This window comes from Miniopterus schreibersii (genome assembly GCF_964146895.1).
Source record: "Miniopterus schreibersii genome assembly, chromosome: 10".
NCBI classification, from domain to species: Eukaryota; Metazoa; Chordata; class Mammalia; order Chiroptera; family Miniopteridae; genus Miniopterus; species Miniopterus schreibersii.
This window is the reverse complement of record NC_138110.1, coordinates 54,211,780-54,236,656: the sequence shown is the minus strand read 5'-3', so window position 1 is coordinate 54,236,656 and position 24,877 is coordinate 54,211,780. Positions and strand designations below refer to the sequence as shown.

General features: G+C 47.4%; 1 protein-coding gene across 7 annotated transcripts in view; it reads right to left on the bottom strand.

Moving 5' to 3' along the window:
- PTPRT (protein tyrosine phosphatase receptor type T) overlaps window positions 1-24,877 on the bottom strand; it is a gene marked incomplete at its 5' end in the record, with an annotated part of 804,541 nt that overhangs the window by 559,400 nt on the left and 220,264 nt on the right. For all 7 annotated transcript variants that reach the window (XM_081150334.1, XM_081150335.1, XM_081150338.1 and 4 more), the window contains one exon: window positions 7,528-7,653. In XM_081150334.1, coding sequence (XP_081006460.1) covers window positions 7,528-7,653 — 126 coding nt within the window. The remainder of the gene's footprint in view (window positions 1-7,527; window positions 7,654-24,877) is intronic.

Here is a 24,877-nt window from a genome sequence, read left to right as displayed (position 1 = left end):
TGAAGGGACTGTCCTTTCCCCATTGTGTGGTCCTGGCACCCTTTTTGAAGCTCATTTGACCGTATACTCAAGGCCTTCCAAAAGTTTTATAAGCCTCTAATACCCTATATTAAACATCTTCCTGATTGAAATACCTAGAGTGGTTTCTTACTTAAACCTCGAATGATGGACTCATCATGTTTATGTGTTTGAACACAGATGTTTTAGCAGCTATAGTTTAGAAGGCTCTTGCAACAGTGTAGAAGGCTCTTGCAAGCTGTAAGTCTAATTCGAACCTTAGAAACTTTCAGGACTCTTAACAAAGGACATAGCATACTTTTGCTAGTCCGTAGATTTTACAAATTACTTCACTAACAACAAGTAATGCTTTGAATTCTGAGAGACTGGAACTTGGTTGGGCTCCTTAATGATGAACACAGCACTTGGGAAAGGAAGCAATTTTAAAAGAAATTGTCAGAGTCGAGAAAAGTTTGAAAAACAGTTTGCGAGAGTAACGGTTGCTTTCCAAAGCTCAAGTGTAATTATGTTAGCACAAAGCAGAGTGGCAAAACCGTGTGGACTAAGAGCGGGTGGCAGGGAGGGGGCAAGAGGAGGCTCAGACGTCTTTCTCAGTTAAAGGGGAATTTCTGAAAATGACCAAATGATCAGTAATTGTGGGAAAATAAAATCTGAAGATGTGCCCCAGGCAATCTCCAGGGGCCTGGGGTTGCTCACTGCACTCCTGGTGCTGTCTGAGAGCAGAGGAAGCTCGGCTGGGCTGGCAGATTTGTCTTCCTGTGCCCCATCCCCACACACTCATGAAGACAAATGCCCCTGTCACCATGGCTACCGACAGACAGAAAGATGGGGTTAGGGCCACAGGATTTCCCCGACATTTTATTTTATAAATGTGTCACTCAATTTCTACATTTAAAAATGTATCTTTTTGTCTTGTGTCATAAATTACAAATGAAAGCCAGAAGAGATTGGCTCCTGATTTCATGCATAACATAAATAAGGCCGGGGAAGGCTGGAGCTTGGCATGAGGTCACAGAGCATGTTAACGGCAAAGCTAGGACTAAAACCCAGGACTCCTTGCTTTTAGACCTATTCACAGAGAAGCACACAGAAAGCACAGAGAACAGTAGCCGACCTGCTCCAAGTCTCAGGTTAGAGGCAGAGCCGGGAAAGGCGCTCAGGGAAGTCTCCCCGGCCCCCTGAGATAGGGTCAGGCCAACCAGAAGGCCTCGTGGAAGAGACCGTGCCCACCCCCGGTCCCATCGTGGTCCCGTGGCCCCCACAGAAGCACAACAAAGCCACAGAAGAACAGTGCTAGAGGGGCCTGAGGGATGCTCCAGCCCACTCCTCACTGGGGAAACAGGTTCAGAGGCCGAGTCAGTAGTATAAGGCAGGGATGAAAATGTTGGTCTGCGCGCCTAAAGGAGGCAAGCCCGGGAGGCATCAGTGTGAGCCATGCCCGCAGCCACTTACTGCCTCTGCAACTAAGGGCAAATTATTTAGCCTCTTCGTGCTCCAACTCCCCCATCTGCAAAACGCAGGGACACAGTGGCACTTCCACTACATAGCGTGTGTGAACCACACAGGAGAAGACATCCTGAGTGCCTGGAACGCAGTGAGTGCTCAATAAATGCTCGCCATTCCTATTGCCAAGGGGGGACATCCCTGTTGTTGGGAGTGCAACTGACAAGATACAAAGCTGATCAGCTGGGACCCTTCTGGACAATAGAAGTACAATGAGAGCCACATATGCAATTTTAAAATTTCTAGTAGCCATGCTAAAAAAGGGGGGGAATAGGTTAGATCATTTTCATAGTTTATTTTATTTACCCCAATATACCTAAACCATAATCATTTCAATATATATATAAACCATAATCATTTCAAGAATGATAAAAATTATTATTTTTTTAAACCCTCACTGGAGGATATTTTTTCCATTTGCTTTTCAGAGAGAGTGGAAGGGAGCGAGAGAAAGAGAGGGAAACATTGATGTGAGAGAGACACCCTGACGGGCTCAGAGGGAGCCTGCAACCAAGGCATGTTCCCTTGGCCAGGATTAAACCCGGGACCCTTCCGTCCATGGGCCGAAACTCTAACCACTGACCCAAACCGTCTAGGGCTATAAAAATTATTAATGGGTGTTTTACATTCCTTTGTTCACACTAAGTCTTCACAATCTGGTGTGTATTTTACGCTTACAGGACTGGCCACATTTCAAGTGCTCAAGTGAGACTAAAAGGGATTATGAAATTGTCCAGATTATTGGACCCTGTTTTATGGAGTCACTCATGCCATCCGGCTTTTTTACTAAATTAAAAAACCTACCATATTTGTACAAAACTACCATTTTTTTCTTATCAAATCTTTCATAATATGTCATTAAAATTCAAGTTTCTATAGTATTTAAAGCATAATGAAAACCTATCTCATTAAAGACAGTATGATCTGTATTTTCAAAACCGAGGGGTTCAGTTGGCAGAGCCCTGGCCCCAGAACAGCAGCCAAACAAGATGACCAGTCGGTGGGCCCATCACGCACCCACTGGCTGCCATCACTGTGACTGTGATGACTGTCTGCTCTCTTCCCCTTGGGCTGTCCCGGGAGTGGCTGATGTGGAAACAGCGGGACACTGAAGAGCATGTGGGAGGTCACCTTTGTGGTCCAGCTACATGTCTCTGATGCAGGGCCACTTCTGATTGCTCACGATGCCTGCATTTAGGTGGACACTGATGGGCTCCGTCAGTTCAACAAACTGATCGCATGGGCGACCCTCAGTGATTAGAAGTGGGGCATTCCCTTCATTCCTGGCAACTTTAATATAGAAAATGTTCAGGGCACAGAGAAACCAGTCAAATGTCTACTTCTGGTGTCTAAGATGTGATTTAATTCCACATACATACTTAAAGCCACAGGTTTCATAAGATAACATATTACGTTAAAAATAGACAGAGGTTCATAGCCTAGACTCTGGAGCCAGACTGACTGGGTTCAAATCTCAACTCCTCTAGTTACTACTAATTTGAGGGTTGAAGTCACTTAACATTCTGGGCCTCAGTTTCCTCTCTTATAAAACAGAGGTTATAACAGTACCCAGTGCAACTGAAGTATTAAATGAGCCTAAAACATGTAAAGCCCCCAGAACACTGTCCAGGAAGTAGTACACATGTGTAAGGTTAAAAAACAGTGGCTTAGTGTCCATTCCCATATATTATAGAGACTTATTCAAACTCATCACCTATACCACTGACATCAGGTCTGTCACAGAAGAAGTACTTTCTCAGTCAACACACCTTTACTGCCAATTACTCTATTTAGATATAATACTTTTTGAATCGGGGTTTGATGTCACAGGAAACTGAACATCAAGGCAAAAGTCTGTGTGAGCATCAGAACAAACGTGTTTTCCATTCATCTGACAGATGTATGTTCTGATCTGGCCACAAAGATCCTCTGCTGAGTTTCCAAGGCATCTTTATCACTCATCATTATTTGATCATGTCCTCCACAATAATACTAAACTTGTCTTCAATTTCGTGCCTTTTCCCCCCTATCAATTCTGTTATCACTGTAAACATCCCAAACTAGCATCGATTGAGGTCACTGCTGGTTAATGTAGTTTCCTCAATTAATTTTGTAGTTCAAAGTATACAAAAGACCATCCCATTATATGAGATGTCTTGTAAGAACATTTCCAAGAGCTGTTTGGAGAAAAAAGACCTTGCCTTTTATTTGGGCGTGTGGGATAAGGTTTGATGTTTATCGTTTCTTCGCCGATTGCCATTTGTTGGGCATCAGTTAAATAAACCATGGTGCATCCGTGGCTCTGGGAGGGGAAAACCAGATCTAAACAGAGACACAGTCCGGGAACTAAGATCCTAGTCCTCATCTAAACTCCTAGGAGGCCCCAGACAGGTGGCGGGGAGCACAGACTCTGGACCCGGACTTCCTGCAGGCAAATCCGGGCTCCACCATCCGCTAACTATGACCTTGGGAAGTGATTCACGCTTTTTGTGCCTCCAGTTCTCCAATTTGTAAAATGCAGATAACTGTATCTACATAGAGTACTGTTGCAAGGATTAAATCAGTTGATGTATTTGAAGTGCTTAGGAGAGTACATGCTACGTAATAAGCACCACATAAATACTGCTTCCTTACTATTATTGGTACTGTTATCACATGCATATATTCTCTCCGTCTCCCTCCTCCTCTCTCTCTCTCTCAAAACACATCAGTCTGTTAATAGTAATATTTGAGGAGACAGAGATGGGGCTGGAGGAAGTTAACGGACATGTACAAACTCAGCCTGTGTGTCAGCTCTCCCTGGGCTCTTCCCAGTACCTGCCCCTTCCAGTCAGGTAACCAGCTAAGATGGTATTTCTCTGCTCTAGAAATTTTTTCTGGACACAAGAAGCTGCCTGGGGTTTTCTAAGATTCTGCTTACTGAAGAGATTATGCTGGGGGCCTCAGACAAGACAGGTGTGCCTGTAAGGCTGAGAAGGTGAGTGCGGAGGTTCTCCCACACTGGGAAGGAGGAGAGATGCGTCTGATGGTCCCACACTTCTTAGTGACAACACTTGAGGAGGGGCAGACGCCAGAAGGGCTGCTGGGTGATGCACCTGGGCTGGCTGGACCTGGGACAAGGGCTCCAGGCCTGAGAAAGAGGCAGCACAATTGCGAGACCCAAAGGAACCAGAGGAAATGGGACAGTGAGCTTCTCAGAGAAAGCCACAGTGGCCTGCTTAAGTCCCCAGGACACTGTAGACCCACAGAGATGGGGGAGCATGATGACTGAAAACACCCAACTCCGTGGGGGTTCAGGGTCAGATTCAAGTTCATGTAAATGCAGTGTTTCCTATGCACCTGTTTTTCAGCCTGAGATTCAATCCAAATTCATCCCAGCACTTAAAATAATCTCCTACAATCATTAGGAGGAAATAGAAGGAAACCGCCCAAACCTCATTACCTCTGACTTTAGCCCTTTTAAAATGACAGTTCCGGCACCTGCATCTCCGTTCAGCTCCCCAGAGACCCTCCTGCGGGGCCCCGGGCTGTACCTCAGCCTGGACATGTGGAAACCCACGCCAAGGCCGGGGAAGGCAGGGCGAGGAACCAGTGGTAGCTGCAGCTAGCTCCATGGAAAAGACAGAGGCCTGCAGAGGAGGTCAGTGGATGTAATAACCCCAGTCCCCTGTGAAAGCCCCCAAAATAAAGATGAGGTGTGGGGGAGAACCGGGTCTGAAGGCTGGAATGCTAGCCCGGGCTGTCCCACAGGGGCAACAGCGGTTGTGTGTGTAACGCGGAATGAACGGAGCCGGGATGCAGGAGGTGCTCCGGCCCCCGGGCAGCATGGATCCTGGGGATGGGAGAGTCGCTCTGGGTCCCTCGGGGTCCACGGCAGACCTCCCGCTGGAAGGGTCACCTGTGAAAGCAGCACCTGGTGGCAGGTGAGCTTGAAGGAGGGGGCATGGTGCTGAGACAGACTCAGAGAGAATTTAGGGGAACCAGCACTGATTAAGCCCTATTATGTGTGGACTCTTCACACCCCCAAAGGCATCGTCCCATTTTACTCTCACACCGGTTCCCCTGGTAAAGATGAGGAAACTGAGGCAGAGGGATGGGGGCCCCAGAATGACTCGGCTACGGCAGAGGATGGGAATAAGCTGGCCTGTAAATGTGTCCACACTGAGGACTTGGAAAGCAAAGGAGAAAATGCTGTGAGAACGAGGGAGCCTTTCTTTAGACCAACGAGGGCTCGTCTCCCGAAGGAGTTCTCCGAGCTGAGGCCCGAAGAAGCCGGCCAGGTGAGGAGTGGCGGACACTTCCAATGAGAGGGAACAGCACAGGCAGGGTCCTGAGCCGGGGGTGCACCCACATGCCCAAGGGACCGAAAAATAACCAGTGTGTCTGCAGCATTTTGAGAGAGAAGAAAAGGGGCTCAGAGAAGACACTCGATCATCCAGGACCATGCAGGCGACGGCCAGGAGTTCAGGTTTCCTCCTACAGGCCGGGGGAAGCCACCGGAGGGATGAGTGCAAGAGTGACACGGTCTCCTTTACTCAGAGTCCAACACAGAGCCTGTCACACAGAAGCAGGTCAGTATAAGGTTATGGGCCACCTGAATATAGACTCGAACTCGATTTCCAACGCGATGGAGGCTGCTCGCTGTACAGAAGAAACAGTCAGGCTTCAGCCTTTGCCAGAGAGAACAAACAATCCCGCCCGATCCAGACTCGCTTTCATGCCCCCGCCCACACGGGACCGCGCCACTGAAAGCCACCAGCAGAGCGACTTCGGCGATCGTTAGCCAAGGCCTCTGCTTAGCAAAGCTCCGGAGACTGCATTAGCACGATCCAATATTTACGAGATGACACGCCGCCGTAATGAGCGGATGGGGAAATTAAGATTAGAAGGCAGCGCTGTCCCTTTGGGAGGAGAGAGTGGCACAGTGGGACATGCAGCAATGCCACTGAGCTTCCCAAGCCTTGGTTTTCCCACCTGTAAAATGGAAGGATTGGCAGCAAAGACTAAAAATGTGTGATCAGTTCATAGAGGGCGAAAGGCATTTATGGTTTCATTCCTTCATTTAAACAACACGTGATAAAGACTCTCTGCCCGTCTGTAGGCATCCATCCAACAGAAGTGTTATTCCGCACATACGACACGTGATGTGCTCTATTAGGCGCTGGGGACGGAGCTGCGAACAGGACTGTCACGGTCCCTATCACGCGGAGCTCTCACCTGGGGTAAAACATGCACCGAACAAGTGGCGTCAAGTACGGCGCGTGTCACTGAGGCAACGCACAGGGGCGATGGAAACAGGCACAGGGAGCTGGCCCTCACTGGGGCATCCAGGGAGAGCCACCCTCAGGCAGTGATGTGAAGCTGGGTCCATGAACACTGCTGATCTTACGTGCGTTTCTGAGGCAGAAAAGGGCATTAAACGTTCTGGAAACTGACAGAAGCCAGTGTGCAGTGAGCTCGGGGCAATGGGACATGGTGCAGCGGCTGGAGGTATGGGCAGGACCCGCCACGCCCGGCCTTGGAGGCCACCGTGGGGCTTTGGTGTTCTTTCTCAGGGCAATAGGAAGCCTCAGAAAGATTCTAAATAAAGAGAAGCGGGGACAATAAAGGAAAGAGGTAACATGAATAGGTCCATATTCTAGAACAATCTCTTTGGCTTCAGTGTGGAGAGAGGATTAATGTCAAAGAGGAAGCCAAGAAGCCTGTTAGAAAACCTTCCAGTTACCCAGGCGAGAGCCGATGGTGTGTGCACCAGGGCTAAAGCTTAAAATCTCAAAGCTAAAAGAAATCCCAAAGGTTCCTGAATCTAGGTAACGTATGACTCTAACCACATTCTTAAGAGTTTGCTCAGCCTTGCTTTGCATACCTCTGGGGACGGGGAACTTACTACCAACAAAGTTAAGTATTACCCTCTCAGACAACTTAACCCATCAGAAAGTTCTTTCCCATGAGTCATCATAAAAGATACCATCCCCATCACAGCCCCAAACACAATGGGTCACCTACCTGTGGGCACAGCTGGGTCCAGCATTGGTTTCTCCCACGTGTTAATCTGCTCCCAGGTAAACCCATTGGTCCCCAGGGCCACGCTGTAACCACAGTTGCTGTAGTGCTCGTCAAAGGAACAGCCGCCTGCAAACAAAGAGATATGGGTAAATACATCCTCATGTCTGGGGCTCGGTTCGTTACCCCGTCTCATTGGCTCTTCATTTACAGCTTTGAATTTTAAACTCTGGAGAAGATTAAAGGGGGGGGGCAAGCAAATTGGATTTTTATATTTGCTTTGGTGCTCTCGGGAAAGGCTCTGGCAGCTGCAGGTCCCCCCTATTTAAAAAAGTTAATAAGGCTAGCTACATTGATTTTAATCTTCCTTCCTGAGAAAGTAAACAGCTACGGCTCATTTTAAGTAGGAAGAAATGAATGCGGGGGCATGCCTCTCGAACTGCTTCCCACAGCACAAAGAGATGCTGCGAGGCAGCAGAGAGCACCGGCTTTGGAGTCTAGCAAAACTAGACACGCATCTCAGCTTTGCAAAGCTGGGTGAATCGGCCAGGGGCCTCAGCAGTCTGTACACCTGTATCTCAGTTTCATCACCTGTATTACAGAGGGACAGATCACCAGACAGAAATATCATGAGGATGAAATGGAATAACATACAAAAAGTAACAGCACAGAATAAGTTCTCAATGTCCACCTCCTCCCCTCTAAAAGCAATTTTTGAAAAATCATTTTCATAAAGTAAAAATCAAATATGTGAAGAATTAGACAAGCATGCGCCTGGCAGATAATAAAGTCAATGTTGACAGTGTTTAAAGCTTTCCCCTTTAAAATCTAAGACATCCACCATTTTACAATAAGCTGTGTCAATTCGATTTTGACAAGAATTATTTACTAAGCACATGCTCTGGGTTATAAACTCTTCCATCCAGGTAATATCGGAAACGCTGGTCCATCCAGAGAAACAAGAGCCCACAATATCCTGGAGGAGGTGCACTGATCAGGGCCGTGAACCCCGATCTGCTCCCAGGTAAACCCACTGGTCCCCAGGCCCAAGCTGTAACCACAGTTGCTGTCGTGCAAGCACCTCCAGGGCTGGAGAGGAAGAGGAAGGACATTCCAGGTGAGCTGGCAGGATGCACAGAGTCAGAGGCAACACTTGGACTGAGACCTACAGCAGCCTCCAACTGGTCCCCCAGACCCGGGTTCACGCCCCAGCCCATCTTTTCCACTGCCCCTTTCTTGTCTCTATGGTGTTCAGATCTCATCACATCACCATAAACACCCAGTAGGTCCCTGCCACCCATCCAAACGCGGCTCTGCTGGATGTACAGAAACCAGTCCCAGCGAGCCCCGGCGTGTGTCTGCATCCTCAGGCAATATTGCCATCGTCTCCATCAGCTGCAAAGGAAAAACCCCTTCGATGCACCTCACACCAGGGACTCCCTCTGCACAGTGGCCGTGAGAGGCCTGTCGACAGATTCAGTACAGAATCTGGTCACGACGCCGCTGAAGAACGCCTGTGAGGTCCAAGCTTTGTCCACCTTCCTTCCCTGCTGTGTATGGGAACCCAGAAGATTGGCGTTTAGCACCCCAATGCGTCTCAGGGTGGGCGAAGGAGGGCTGAACCCTTTTGGTAGCACAGGGGTTTGGAAGTGAGCAGAGTATTAAACTGCTTTGCACTAAAATGTAACAGCAATGTGGGGTGTTTTATGTAGAAAGCTAGAGAGAGAAGGAAAGGAGAGGGAGGGAGAGGTCCGAGGAGCACCATGGAAGCAGAAACCTACAGAAGGCGATGGCTAGTGAGAAGTCTCCTGTGATGGGAACTGGCTGATGCATCAGTAGGAACTAAAATATCTATGTGCTTTCATTTGTTCCTTCAATAATTTAACAATTCTTTAATTGGGCACTTAGCGTAGATCTAGCAGAGTACTAGGTCCTAGCTATACGATGGGTCACAGAAGAGGCATGCTACCGTGATCAACTTAACCAGACAGGCTCACGGTCAAGAAGAAGCTAGTGAGTAACCACGTGTCTCAGCGTGTGCCAGGAAGGCTGTGGCGGGTGGGCGACAGACTGCTGAGTCCGAATGGCCCAGGAAGCCTGTCTGACCTTGAATGGGAAACAGGTCCCTGTCCTGTTCTGTGATGTCCCTCTGCACACCACAGCCACATGTCACTGGTGCTTCGGGGAACTGAGGAAAGAAGGGCAATGACCAGTGTGGATTGACATGGGTCAGCAGGTGAGGATGGGAGGCCCAGGAGACCAGAGGGAAGGTTAGGAACAGATGACAGAGGAGACTTCACCCCAGATACAGTGGGGAAGGATGACCTTGGAAAGGCAAGGAGGGAGGCAATCAACCAGCTTCCACTAGATGGTAGAGTGGGAATGGTTCTGGCACATAGTAGGGGCTTAATAAACATTGAATGAATGAACCAATACATGTTCATGGGATGCCTGACACAGGCCAACTACACGTGAGGAACCATGAGCCCATACCAGTCCCCCAGCTAGAGCTCCTCTTCCAAGTCTCATACTTGCCCCTCGAACCTAGAAAGCTCCTTCCCCACACTGCCTACCTGACAAATTCCAAACAATCCTCCCAAATCTCTTCTAGAAACTTGCTGCAACCAGAATAGCAGAATGAATGTCCCAGAGATGAAAACAAGACACTGCATCTAAAATGTATAAAACATAGCAGCAGCAGCTGCAGTGGCTCTAAGAGGGTCAACCTCTTTTCCCTAAACTGTAATCGCCCTGCTGGAGCCCAGCCTGTGGGAGACAAATGAATCAGGTCAACAGCATCGACAGCAGATCCCGACACACTGGAATTGATAAGCAAGGGCAGCCTGCAGCATCTCAAGTGTTCCTGGGAATTGCTGACTGAGAATCAATCCTAAGCTGAGGTCAGCCTCCAGGGCTAGAGATGGAAAAGTGTGGCCAAGACAGCGCTATGTGTTCAGCACTCTGTTTGGGTCTTCTCTCTCGTGTGCACAAGAACACTGTGTGTCCAGGCCACCTTGCATCTGGGGAAGACCACGTGATAAACCCTGGAAACATGTAACAAACCGATATCCACCATTTGCAGGACTAGCCCATAAAAAGCATCCCTTCTCACCTGCCCAAGCTGCGAGGACCTTCACAGCTGTTGTTGAAGGTGGTGGCATCAAAGGAAGAAAAATATGTAGCTCCCTGAGACACTCATTGGAGGATGGCCACCCAAAGAGTCACCCAAGCGGTAATATTGGCATTCAGCTTTTCAAGAGCAAAATACCAGCTTTTCTCACACCACTGACATCTTAGGGGTTAGCTGTTACCACAGCAGAGCCTTGTCCATCCTGACTAACATAAGGAATATGCTCTCTAGTGCATTTGCTCCATGCCAGGGAATACACTAGGCACTGGTTGCATATGCCATCTTATTTGCTCTCACTTAATTCTCACAACTTTATGAGGTAGATTTTTATCCCTACTTTAATAAAGGTAATTAATGCATTGAAGTGTTAAGTGACCTGTTCAGGTCACAGAAAAGGGAAGTGTTGGAGCTAGGTTTAAATCCATTGCAACCTAACCACAGAATCTATGCTCTCTCTAGATCAAAGAGAATGTACTCCCCCAGACCAAGGACCAAACCTTTCACTTAAAAGGTGATGAGAGGAGAGCAGAAAGATAAAGAACTTCTGGGTGGTTGTGTCTCTCTCATTTGAATCCACTCCCTTACTTATTCTAGAAACAGTTAACAAAGGGGCACAGAATAAACAGATATGATTCTTACCCTCAAAAAGTTTGCAGAGTTTAGGGAAAGACAACCCAGCAACATACCTTAAGGTGCAATGCAGAAAACACTTTCATAGAGGTGTGTGTCAAAGCTCAAAGAGGAGGTTATCAATAAATTTTAACTTATGGTCTAAGTAAACGAATTCTCTGCCTCTTCTAGACAAGATTTAGAGGGCTCACAGCTATACCGCTGGGCATCCCAGCTTACAGATCCCAAGCAAGGTTACATTAATAATTTGTCCCTAGTCTACTGGGTCAGTTGTCCACTCCTCGCCTCCAGGCCTTGGCCAATGGTAGGTGGCCTACTCGGCCACCCCTGAGCTGAGAGTTGATAGGTCCCAGCACTCTAAGGGGACATATCACAGCCACTTTTCACAGCCACGCCCTGGGTGCCTTGCTGCCTCCACCTGCAGAGCTCTAGTGGCCACTTCAACCTTCAGCCAGTGAGCAAACGCCTTTCCTTTCTAACAGTCTGCTCTTTGATCCTGGGGTCCCACAGCAGCAGGCCTGAGACCCCAGGGACCCAACTCCTATTTTCAGACCACAGGCCTCTCTTGCCTCCTGCTAGGAGCTGGCTTAGTGGAGTCCAAAGCAGCCTCTCTATCTTAAGCTACTCTTTCTTTGGGACAGTCAGGCCACCTGGGGGTTCTATCCCACTCTTTCAGAATTTGCCATCCCATAGGGGACCTCAGTGTCCCTCCCTACAGAAGAATATCTAGAAATAGGCCCCCACCCTGCACTTTCTCACACGTATGTCCAAACCCCCTTTATGACTTTTCCATGGAACTCCTGGGAAAGATGACCGTGTAGCAGCCCCATGCTTTGTGTACACGGAGAGCATAAAGTCCAGTCAAAGGACGCTGTCTAAGTGGTCTAATAAACACAGAAGCAGGAAATAGAGCATGTTAGCAAAAAGCACACTGAGACCAGGAAAACAAAGAAAAGCAGGACAGAAGGAAAGGGCTGCAAGTCCGTGCTGCAATTTCCTACATGTCCACCTGCTAAAAGGCAGTTACATATTTAACTCTGACCTTCCGATGGCCAAAAGAAAAAGGGAAATCTGTTTGGATACTGTACACTCTGTGTTCACACAATAAAACCCAAATTGCTCAGGAAAATAGCAACCATTCCAGCTGTTTAGATTCCACAAGAACTTCTCCACAGAGGTTCTGGTAACAGAAATCCCACCTGTAATGAACACCATCCAACAACATCCAGAAACAGCATCCAACAACAAGGGTGCATGGCCAGCTTCACGAGAGGATCTCTCAGAATCATTCTCAATATAAACTGATAGCATCACCCAAACACATAATTTTGGAAAAGCAACTCATTGGGGACCAAAATGATGCAGCCTAGAAATCTGTTTCCTTTTGGTTTGGTTTGACCCAGAGATAAGTTTTAAAAGCTTCCTGGGAGAGAAAATATACTTAATAAATATTTTTTAAGTAATCCTCCCTGAATTTTCTTCTTCTCAACCAACAGATTGAGAAATAGAGTGTCTATGAGCTTCAGATTATACTCCCTGGCAGCAGTCCAGCCTGCCATCTGGGTACAGACCCTTGGCATGTATCCCTTCTCATTTCTGGGCCTTCATCTTCAGGTGTGCAAGGCAAGGGGCTGGACAAGATAATCACTAAGGAACTTTCCAGTGGCAAAGATTAAGGATTCCAGAGACTGAGAGAGGACTGGGGCCTTGCAGGTGCCACAGAGATGCAGAGCCATGCCACCAGCCCAAGGACCAGCTACTGAAAGCCACAGGAAAAGAAGAAAGGAGAAGCCAGGACCCACAGTACAAAATATTCAAACCCGTGATCCCGAGTCTCACTGCAGCTCTTCTTGCTCTTTCAAAAAGTATGTTTATCTGTCTCAGTGCAATTCCTTGGGGCCATAACACCTGACAGAAAGTAGCCTGCCATCAACACCTGCCACCTCTGCAGATGTTTGTGGCAGGCTACTTGCAGAAGATTTATAGTGGAAGAGATTCCCCAAAAGACCCTTTTTGGTTGCTCACCTCATTCAGTTTTAAAGAGTAAGCAGCCCCACTTAACTGATGTCAAACCCATCACGATCATTTGGTTGGAAATCAAAACCCTCCTAAACCTACTCCCACCTTGGGAAATGGGCTCAGTGTCTAGATCACAGGTCCTGGTTTGGGGAAGATCCACATAACTGAGGGAAAACAGGGCAATGCAGTCACACGCCAAGGACCCAGCACTACCTCTCTGCACCCAGACAGAGGAGCTATTTAACTGGACAGGTTAAAGTCAAAATGTGCCAAAGGCCCCAGATGCTCTGATGTGAGTCAAGCATAAAAAGTCAACAGAGAGATGGAAAACTGTAGCCAGGAAATTGGATTTTGAAAATCCATTTGGGTTTAGTAATGTATAGCATATCAGCATCTGTAAGGGAAGTAAAAATAGTGCAGGCCACATACTTTAGGATACATTAAAGCATAAATAAAGTTTATAGTGCCAATCAGAATTTTTTAAAACATAAGCCCTTCTTTTGAAAATGAGAGAGGAACAGAATTCAATAAAAGTATAAGTGTGCCCGCCTCTGCATTTCTGATACAATCCTGTGTATTCTTGAACAGAATTAAGTGCAGAAGAGGAGCTAAAGATTTGTTGGGCTTCTGCTCTGTCAGGTACCGTACTTGAGCTATATAAGCATGTGTTTATATATGTGTGCGTATAAATGGAGGAAGTTCAACCACCACTACTAAGACAGGGGTCAACATAATTTTTATGGAAAGGGTCAGATGGTAAATGCTTTCAGATTTGCGGCCACACAATCTCTGTCACAACTACTCAACTCTGCTGTTACAGCATAAAAGCAGCCAGAGACAATAGGTAAACAAATGGATGTGGCTGTGTGCCAATAAAACTTTATTTATAAAAGCAGGCGGCCGGCCCGATTTTACCCAGGGGGTCGCAGTTTGCCAACCCCTGCTCTAAGGGAGAAGCACTGCTCTCTGCATTTTACACAAGCAAACTTGTCATCAGAGCTCCTAAGGGACATGCCCAGCTGGAGATCTCAAGAAAAAAGAGTGACGTCACCTTCAGCAATAAGAACAGTGATACCTCTCAGTCACAAAAAAAAAAGATGCAATGTTGCCATTTGTAACAACATGGATGGATCCTGAGAGTATTAGGCCAAGTGATAGGAGTCAAATGACAAAGGACAAGAACTTTATGATTTCACACACATGTGGGATGTAAAACAAGGAACAACAAACGAACAAACAAAACAGACAAAAACAAACTGACAGACACAGACAACAGAATGGTGGCTGGCAGAGGGGAAGGGGCTGGGGGGATGAACAGGGTGGAGGGGTCAAATATATGGTGACTGAGGGAGACTAGGCTTCAGGTGGTGAGCACATGATACACAGAGATGCCACACTCTAAAGCCATACACCTGAAATTTATATAAGTTATTAACCTGGGGGAGTCAGGTCTCACCTAGTCGTCCCCGACGTGTAAAGAGCTCACACTTGGGAGCTATTCAGACAGAGTCAAGACACGGCAGGACTGAATGGTTAGAGGGCCCCAGAGAGGGAGATGTCATAGAAATGACCAGTATTGTTTTCTGACTCGGGGGTTGGCAAACATTTCCCATCAGAAGCCAGAGAGTAAATACTTCCACCGTGTGGGTGTCCTGGCTTCCTGTTGTTAGCCAACAAATAACCACAAACTTAGGGCTTAAAGCAATACCCAGTTCCTATCTCATGGTTTCTGCAGGTCAGAAATCCAGGCAAGGCTGGGGCGGGCTCTCTTCCCGGGGCCTCACAAGGCTGAAGTCAGGGCGTAGGGGAACTGCATTCCTTTCTGGAGTGTGGGTCCTCATTTGTGCTCATGTGGTATTTGATCAAATTCAGTTCCTTGTAGTTATAGGATTGAGGTCCCTGCTCTCTGACTCGCTGTCACCCAGAGGCCACTCTCGGCCCCTAGCAGACACCCACTGTCCTTGCCATAAGCCCTCTCATGTCTCAAATCCCTTCCTTTGGGCAGGTGAAGCCCCTTGAAAGGACTCATCTCATTCAGGCAGCCCCATCCAAGATCATCTCCTTTTTCATTCACTGAAGTCAACTGATTTGGGACCTTAAGCACATCTGCAAAATTCCTTCACCTTTGTCACTCACATAACCTAGTGACGGGAGTGAACTCTATCCTACTCACAGTCCAGTCCAAGGGATGGGAATTACACAGGATATAAGTCCCAGGCGCTGGAAAACTCAGGGGCCCATTTAGAATTCGGCCCACCTCGGTGGGCCACTGAGTCTCTGTCACTACTGCTCAGCAGTGCTGCTGTGGCATGGACACAGCCGTGAACATACAGAAGGAACGGGCAGAGCTGTGTTTAATAAAACTTGGTTTTTTGACACTGCACTTTGAATTGCATATGTCGCTCACATGTCACAAAGCAGTATTCTTCTTTGATTTGTCTGACCATTTCAAATGGAAAAGCCATTCTGCCTCTATGTGCTGAGCACAAACCAGCGAAGGCCCAGACTGACCTGCAGGCTGTACTTGCTGACCTTCGCTTCAATGCCATAAAAATTTCCAATTTTAACAGTCACAGAAAAGTACCTCGTCTCAGCATTTGAGTGTTGGATATCATGTGCTCTCGACACCTCCTTCCCAATTCTCAGCTGTAGAATGTGTCTCCCTTCCTCTGGGAAGTCGAGGGGAGCACGTCCCCCACTGTCCCCCGAAGCTACACTCTTGGCCGGTAGGATAAGGGATAGAGAGAAACACAGCGGCTCCCTGGATTTAAATAACCACTTCACCTACATTACAGCACGTTGTCTCCATGGTGAGGAGTTCTCCAGCAGTCTTCACATTTCACAGACGAGGAAACCAAGGCTGGAGCAAGTGACATACTCAACACCAACGTCAATCAGGGGCAGAGCCAAGACTCAAACCAAGGACTCCTTCCTTAAGCCAGGGGGTCTGAGAACCAGGGCAGATCTCAGCTACAAAATCTGTGGGACTCAGTGCAAAACTAAAGTGTGAGCCTCTTGCTTAAAAAAAATTAAGAAATTAAGATGTCCAATAGCAGAGCAAGGGGCCCTTTCAAGTCCCATGCACTGTGTGACTACACACGTCACACGCCCGTGAAGCCATTCCTGTTCTGTGGACACGCACATTCTAACGATCAAGTTCTCCAACCTCCAAATCATCGGGATTCCACCCTCGTGGCGACGACTGCTTTGAAGGCAGGGCCACGTCTAAGTGGGGCTTATTAATCGTGAGCAGCCTGTCGCGGGTAGGCGAGTCCTGCCCCCCGAATGAATGCAAACCAGCCTTGCATAAATTGAATTCCATTTCTGAATATCTAATTGAATTTGCAGAAGTGTATGCCAGGGGGGTATTTAAATAAGTGCACAAATATGATAAGAAGGCCTTCGCACCGTTATATCTAATTCAGTAAGCAAAAATAATGGCAGGGCACGTTCCAATTAGTGTTTGATTTATTTGCTTTAACAAATCCAATTAGTAGAATGTTTTATAAAGTCATCCAATGTCAAACACTCATGGACTCAACAGATAGAAACAATAGTCCTAATAGAAGAAAAAAAATCTGTTTTAAGCCTCTTTGAACAGTGAATTTGTTATAAATAAGGTGATGTCTCTCCAATGGTACGGACATTCCCCAAGGACCGGAGAACAATGTCTGATCTGTTCCAGTGGTGCCCTCTCCCAGAGACTCCACGAGGCAACGCAGGTTAATTCGGCGGATTATAATAAATCCAGGAATGGAAACAACAAAGGTGGAAGTCAGCAACGGGACTTCGGGGGGAATAACGAACTTGCTGCTGGGTGTCTTCCGGCCGGAGACCTGTTCCGATGTCCAAGGCAGCGCCGTGCAGCGGGAAAGGCCAGGGCTAACAGAAACAGCGACGTCCTGGAACCCGATCCAGTGCTCTCGGGACCCTGCCAGGCTCCAGCTTTTCCAACTGTGAACTAGGAAGTTCAAGTTGGTGAGCGGCCCTTGGGTGTGCCCATCTTGGATGGTGGATGACCTTCTTTGCCCAGTGAGACACAGCAATGGTAGGGGTTAAAGTGTGGCCATTCTAGGGTCAGCATCCCAGCTGTCTATTTTTTTTAACTGTGTGACCTTGGTTAAGTCATTTAACTTCTATGTTCCTCAATTTCCCCATCTGTAAAACATGGATAATATTAGTGCCTGTACCTTGGGGGTTTTATAAAGATTGGGTACATCTAATATTTGTAAAGACTTAGAATAGTTCCTGGCACATAGTAGGTGCTAAATAAGGTTTGTTAAATTAATATCAAATCCCAAGGTATAAATTAGCAATGGGAAAGAGAGCTATGCTCTAAGTGTTCAGGTTATATAAACTCAAAAACAAAAGATTTAAAGAAACTCTCTGAGTTGGTCCATCATATCCTGCATGGATCAGCAGTGCCTTTGGTGATAAGCTACTGATCTACACTAAATATCCCAGCTTCATTCACTACTCACTGCTGTGTGACCTTGGGCAAGTCAACTAACCTCTCAGGCCAGAGATTTCCCCCGCACAACAGGAGGCAATAACTTAGACCTGCTCAAAGGGCACTCGGATCTCTGACACCCTATGAGACGGCGACTGTGTCCTTCCCCAGGTTACATCTGGATGTCGGACAAGAAGAGAGCGCAGTGGGGTGTGGCAGGCAGACTTCTGTCTTCTCACCCGGCCCACCCTCCCAGGCCCTGACCACGCCTCGTGCAGACCCAGAGCGGAGGCTCGAAGGAGAGCCGGCTGCTCTGCCCCAGGAACCTCGCACGTGATGCCCTGCACTGTGACCGGCAGGAAGGAGCGAAGGAGGGGGCCTGTGCGGGGTCACCCCCAGCTTCATCTGGCCAGGCAGAGGATGGGGGACAGAGGAGATGGCTCAATTTGGAGTCCAGCTGGAGAGCCCACCAGCCTGAAAAGCAGCCCCACCCAACGGAGAGTCTTTTCTTCTCCACCCCAAAAAAACAGCCCAGGAGCAGATTCAGGGATTTAGCTGCTGCACCACGTCTGAAGAGGGAAGGGGTCATCTGGCCCAGCTCCTTATTTTACAGGTGGGGAAACAGGCATGAAAAGGGCAAGGCTGCCAAGAAAGGGGTGCAGGGCTGGGACAGAACCCAGCTCTCCTGGCCCCGGGCCAGAGCTCTGCCCACTCCGAAGCCAGAATAGCATCTTTCATCTTCTCTCAGGCAACGGCAGCACCTTTTTATCTTTAGTTCTGAGGGAGCAATGAAAGAAAGGGATGGCCACAGGTCATAACCCGTCTCAGGGAAACTTTAGATCTGTTGGGGAAAGGTGAGCAAACTTTCCTCTACACACAGGAATGGGCTTTACACTGGTTTCTGGCAGGAGCTGTGCCCATGTTGGGAAGGCCTCTGTGGCCCAAGGCAAGCTCTGGATGGCCTCGGGGTCCTTGCACTGCTGTTCCCCAGGCCTGGAATGCTCTTGCACTTGAGTTGCATGTGGCTTCCCATGGCTGGCTCTGGGCACCTGCCACATCAAAGACCAAACGCCGCCACCTCAGAGAAGCCTCTGAACATTCTGTGGGAATTAGCCTCCCCCCTCCTCCACTTCTCTATCTCACTACCTTGCTGCTCTGCTCCCTGGGGGTATTGCTGAGCTCCCCAGTAACTCTATAGTAGTTTATTTACTTACTTTTTTTTTTTTTGGTCTTCCCACCACCAGTCTAAGTCCACAAGGGGAGGAAATATATGCCCACTTTCTTTGCCACTGAATCCTCAAGACTCGACAAGGAGCCTGGCACTTGATGCTTGAGAGCTAAAGGGAAACTCAATCAATGCCTCATCGTCAAAGTGTGGTAAAGTGTCAGACTTGGCATCTGAAGGTAATGCACGGTTTGGTTCTGGCACTTTCTTTGTGACCTTGGGTGGATCAGAGTAACCTCAGAGCCTCTATTTCCTCATCTGTAAAGTGGGGACAATAATGACAGCAGCTGGCATTTACTGAGTGCTTACTGCATGCTGTGCATTGTGCTAAGCCATACGGATTATCTCAGTTAATCCTCAAAGAGCCCCATGCGGTGAGTACTATTACTATCCCACTTTCGCATGATGAAACTGAGAACCAGTTTAATAACTTGCCCCAAATCTCACAGTGAGGAATTAGCTGGTTTGGGATCTGAACCGAGGCTGTCCTGCTCCAAACACAACATTTTTAGTCCCTGGGCCATACCACCTAAGTGATCAGTAATGTTGCTTCTGCTATAGAAATATCTGACTTTCTAAAAACCTCTTCTTCTGAAAGTGAATTATTTTTAACACATAATTTTTTCAGAGAGAAAGAGAAGCAGCCACGTGTCCTGAGCCTCAGTTGACAGGACACGCCAACAAGGCCAGCTTCCCACGCCTCCACTCACTGACCTGGTGGCTCAAGGTCATGTGCAGCCCCACAGTCCGCACGGGGCTCCCTCTGACCCCACGCCAGACCTCGGCACCATTAGTGACCCGGCTTAGAGAACCTCAGGAGAGGCCTCAGCCAGGTGCTCCCACCCTGCCAGCGAGGAGTGGACCCTTGTAATCATCACTTCAAAATCATCAGAAATCCCTGGGAGCGTGTTCTTCAGGTCACTTAAAGCCTCCCCGAGTCCCACTGGGGGAAAAGCCAGCCAGTGGCCCACTGGGTAAGTGAACAATCCAGGCACCCACAGCACCGCCTCCCCTTCCCGCAGCCCCGTCAGCACCCTTCGGGGTTCAACGCGGCTTTTGCGAGGTTGGAACCCAGGCTCAGAGGAGCTAAATAGCCTACCTCCTCAAGGTGACACGGCTTGCAAAGGGCAGAGTCAGGGACAGAATTACTTTCAGCTCGACCCCAAAGCACAGGCCCCCACGACTGTATCAATCAGAATGTCTGTTGCATGAAAAACCAGTCAGCTCCTCCAGTTTGGCGCGTGTCCCCAAGCTTGGATGTCACGCGTGAGTCTTATACTGAGTGTGTACGGTGAGCCAGACTTACTCCAGGCACCAGAGACAGAGCGGGGTTAACAAGGGCCGTGTCCCCCTCCTTCGGGGGCCTCACGGTCTAGGACGGGGACCTGACCGTGAACACACGGAGGGAAATAAAGCAGGTAAGGTCCCCGCCTCGGCTGGTAACCACGCGCTAGGCACTCGATAAACAAATCCAGGAGGTGAACACAGACAGTGATCTTACTGAGTGGCATTCTCTGCCTCCCGTCAGGCCCGCCGTCCACAGAATCTCACTCAACCATAACCACCTCCTAGGACGCAGGAGTTACTCATGCTCACGTTCAAGATGAAGACCCTGAGACTCCAGCGAGGTAAGAGTCCGGTCCAGGTCCCCTGGGTTTGTGGATTCTGATTCTGTTCCCTTTCCTCAGGGCCATGCACACAGAAGCCTAAGAAACTTTTAGGACTGGTTAACAGATACTGGTTTATGGACTCAGTGCTTATAAGTATATTAACATTTAATTACATGAAGTAAAAATTAGGGTTCCATGTAGTCAATTAAACTCAGTAACAGCATCCAGCATTATATAAATCACCAAACTGGTAATTGTGTAGATAAAATATTTACTGAGGTCTGAGTAGTATCATAATAAGCACAGGTGGTGTGAAAACTCCCTCAGAACAGGTAAGCATTGCAAATCTGTCTGTGGTTGCCAGCCGGGCTTCAGCTACCTGTTAAATGAGCATTAAATGGGGAATGGAAAGGGAACGAGGGGAGGTAAAAGAGGGTAAAGGGGGGATAGATAATAATGGAAGGAGACTTGACTCAGGGTGGTGATCACACAGTGCAACATACGGATGATGTATTGTAGAATTATATTCCTGAAACCTATAGAATTTTATTAGCCAATATCACCCCCAATAAATTCATTTTTTAAAAATGTAAATAAGCCCAGCCGGGCGTGGCTCAGGGGTTGAGCGTCGACCTAGGATCCAGGCGATCGGGGTTCGATTCCCGGTCAGGGCACATGCCTGGGTTGTGGGCTCGATCAATGACTCTCTCATCATTGATGTTTCTATCTCTGTCTCTCCCTCTCCCTTCCTCTGTCTGAAATCAATAAAGATATATATTTTTTAAAAATTGTAAATAATAACTTATAAAAATGTGCAGTGAAGGCTTTTTAAGGTCAGAGTATAAAGGAGCCTCAACTCAGCTAGAGCTCAAATGACCAGGATGCCAGGACTGGTCAGTCCAAAAGGAATGGTGGATCCAGTGTGTTTTCAGGTCTCAGGGATGGAGATGGTGCCGTGGGCAGCTTCAATGAGAGCTTTGCTAGCAGGCCACCGTGTTAAATCATTAAGCCTGTCCAGTCTTTCTCCCAAGTGACACTTTGGATACATCTCACCAAGACAGAGGCACCACAAATGGGAAGTGGGCACTGTCCTAATAATTAAGGAAGCAGCCTCTGATGACCATTTCAAAAAGAGTTGGCAGGGCACTCATTAAGATTCCTAAGCACAGCGGGGCTGGTGTGACTCAGCAGTTGAGAGTCTACCCAGGAACCAAGAAGACACCAGTTCAATTCCTGGTCAGGGCACAGGCCCGGGTTGTGGGCTCAATCTCCAGTAGGAGGCGTGCAGGAGGGAGGCGATCAATAATGCTTCTCTCTCATCGATGTTTCTATCTCTCTACACTCTCCCTCCCTCTCTCTCTAAAAATCAATAAAAACACATTAAAAAAAAAAAAAAAAAAAAGATTCCTAAGCACAAAAAACAGACCCAGGACCTCCAAGCCACCTCACCTCCCTCCTACTCCCCCATGCCTAGGAATTCGTGGCCAGGACACATAAACACTTTTCTCTCTTTGGAACAAGCACTCAGCAACTTTTAGCTCCATGCACATTTTTTTTCAATCTACAAAGGCCCTCACATATGATCCTGTGAGTGCAGCCCCTACCAGCGTGACTCTACCTCAGGCTAAAACTCTCTGGAACAGAAATGAACTTCTAACAAAGCCACCACTTGCTAAATCACATCATAGCTCAGGTCCTGACAGGACAAGAGCAGCAGGTGGTCTTGAAGATTGAAGATTTGCCTGGGAGAAAGGAGCTCTGAATTACACACCCGGCTCTGCCACCAACTGGCCACATGACCTTGGCCAAGTCATGTTCCATGCATCTGGCTGGAAGCTCCTGACAGTCTGTCTCAGAAAATCACTGCAATGCCTATGGACACACTGGAAAACGTGAAACTTCCAACAGAAATGAAAACAAGGACTCACAATAAAACTATCACTGGCATCTGGAGAATACTGAAACGGATTTTACAATGCAAATGGCAGATAACCTTTGTTGTAATTTGAGGGGGATGGCGAACCATATCTGCCTGGAACTAACCAGGTAGACCAGGTGTTCCTTCCACACTGTCAACACCGAAGTTCTGAATAGGGTCTAACAAGTAGGAAGCTGTGCCACTGGCCCTCTGTAATAAATAAGACCTGTTTTACCCACTCGGAGTGTCTCATCCTTGCCATCTCCTACCTACAGTCAAAAAATAGAATCTTCAGGAAAAAAATAAAAACTATTGTGAGTTTTTAAAGTATGAACAGAAAAGCAAAAGCAAAAAAATCATCACGGAAACTTAAACAGAAGACCTCTAAAACCGACCTACTACAGGAACCTGAAGATGTTTTTAAAAATCTTCAGTATCCTCAGTAGGATGCAGAGACCCAGCCCTTCATGAAAAGAAGAGAAAGCTACAAAGAGACACCAATATAAGATGCAAAAACAACAGTATTGGATGACAGATCTGTGGGTTAATACAGGATTTCAGAGAAAGTAAAAACGCACAAATCAGAATCAAAACCAGCATTAGTGAAAAGGAGAGTGGATACATGCAGATTTTTCAACCCTCTGACCTCAATAATGACCGAAATGGGCAAAAGGAAGCCAAAATAGCAAACATTGAAGCTACGCTGCTGTATATTTTTTTCATTGACTTAGAGGATGCAAGACAATTAGGGCCCACCCCAAAATGCCAACAATTTATATACCACGCAACTCATTCTTGAGAGAACTGCACAGTGAGAGAGGAAGTGGATACGGTTCTAGAAAACCCGGTGGCAATCGCCAGTTGCGATGTCAGGGGCTGTTGGAGGGAAGAGCTGTGAAAAGATGAGGGATGCCTGACCCAGCTGTCCTCTGCCCCGTCTCCATCAACAGCATTTCAGGGCCACATCAGTGTGATGTTGTTTTCTTCTCTAACCCAGCCTCCCCAGAGGCCACGGGACCTTCTCTCAACAGGGGGAGCCCCAACCTGACAGGTAAGAGCGGGGACAGAGTGAAAGGAGTGAGAAATGGCAGCCTGAGTTTCAGGGGAGGACAGCCTCAGGCAGGACTGCACAACTTGCCCCCAGGAGCTGACTCACCTGAAGCCAGGTGAAAAAGCTCCCCGCACACTAGGACACAGAGGGGTGCTTCCCGAAGTAGTAGCTGCCTACAAAGGGCGGCCACAACACCACCAACGCAGAGAAGCAAGAACGCATCCCGCTCACGGCCCCTGTGAGGGCCACACCAGGTTTGGGCGATGAGCATCTTCGAGCCCGGCCCATGACCATGTCACCTTGGACAAGCCACTTAACCTCTTGGAGTTTCAATTTCCTCATCTGTAACAAGGTAATAATAACATTCCCGTCCCAGGAGCAGGTCTGAGCGTTGTGCAGCCTGAAGCTTAAACATTCTTTGGGGAAAAGAGTACAAACATAGAAGAGAGACTATTTATTTGAAATGGAAAACAAAATCACTACAAATAACAAATTTCTAACAGCCTACGAGTAACACAAACATTGTGCAATCCAGAAAAATAGCTGTTATTAATTATCTTCCCGACAATATTTCCCCCTACCTGCCTGGCTGCATTCCCTTGATTACCTCTTCATGACAATGACTTTGCAGCATCATTTTTTTATGAGATGAGAAACTCCAATATCCCCTCTAGCAAGTTAATTGAAATATATTTATTATTAGCAATAATTTTTTAGAGTTTCCTTCAAGTTCACAAGTCATCATTTATGTAATGCCACGTAAACTTTAGGATGGTGGTCCAATTTGGGGAAACCACTATCAAATTTCTTTCATGTACAGTCTGTAATACTTCAGGGCATTACAAGTGTTTCTGTGTCCTCAGCATTCATAAATAATCTTTGATTCGATGACTTGTGCTTCTGCAAGTCACTTCCACTATACATAAGAAAAAAAAAAGAAATATGTTTATGTGTGGATATAAACTCTACATGTACTATATATGCATGTGATACATATACCAAATAGTATATTTATGCATATGTACAGCACATACATGCCTAGTATATGTGGTATTTACATGTGTAATATATACACCATACCTAATGTCTATACTATATATGAAATATATGTATGTGTGTACATATACTATATATAGGTTCCACTGACCCAAGCTAAATTTCAACTTCCACTTCATCCAGATCCTAAAATGCCCATGTCTAGTCCAAAAGCCCCACCTTCAACCCCTTCCCCCAGCCAAAAGGAAAGAATGATGAAGGGAAAGCTGGAGGAGAACCCACAGCAGTCTTAACCAACGCGGTTAAAACTGTCTTACTTTTGAT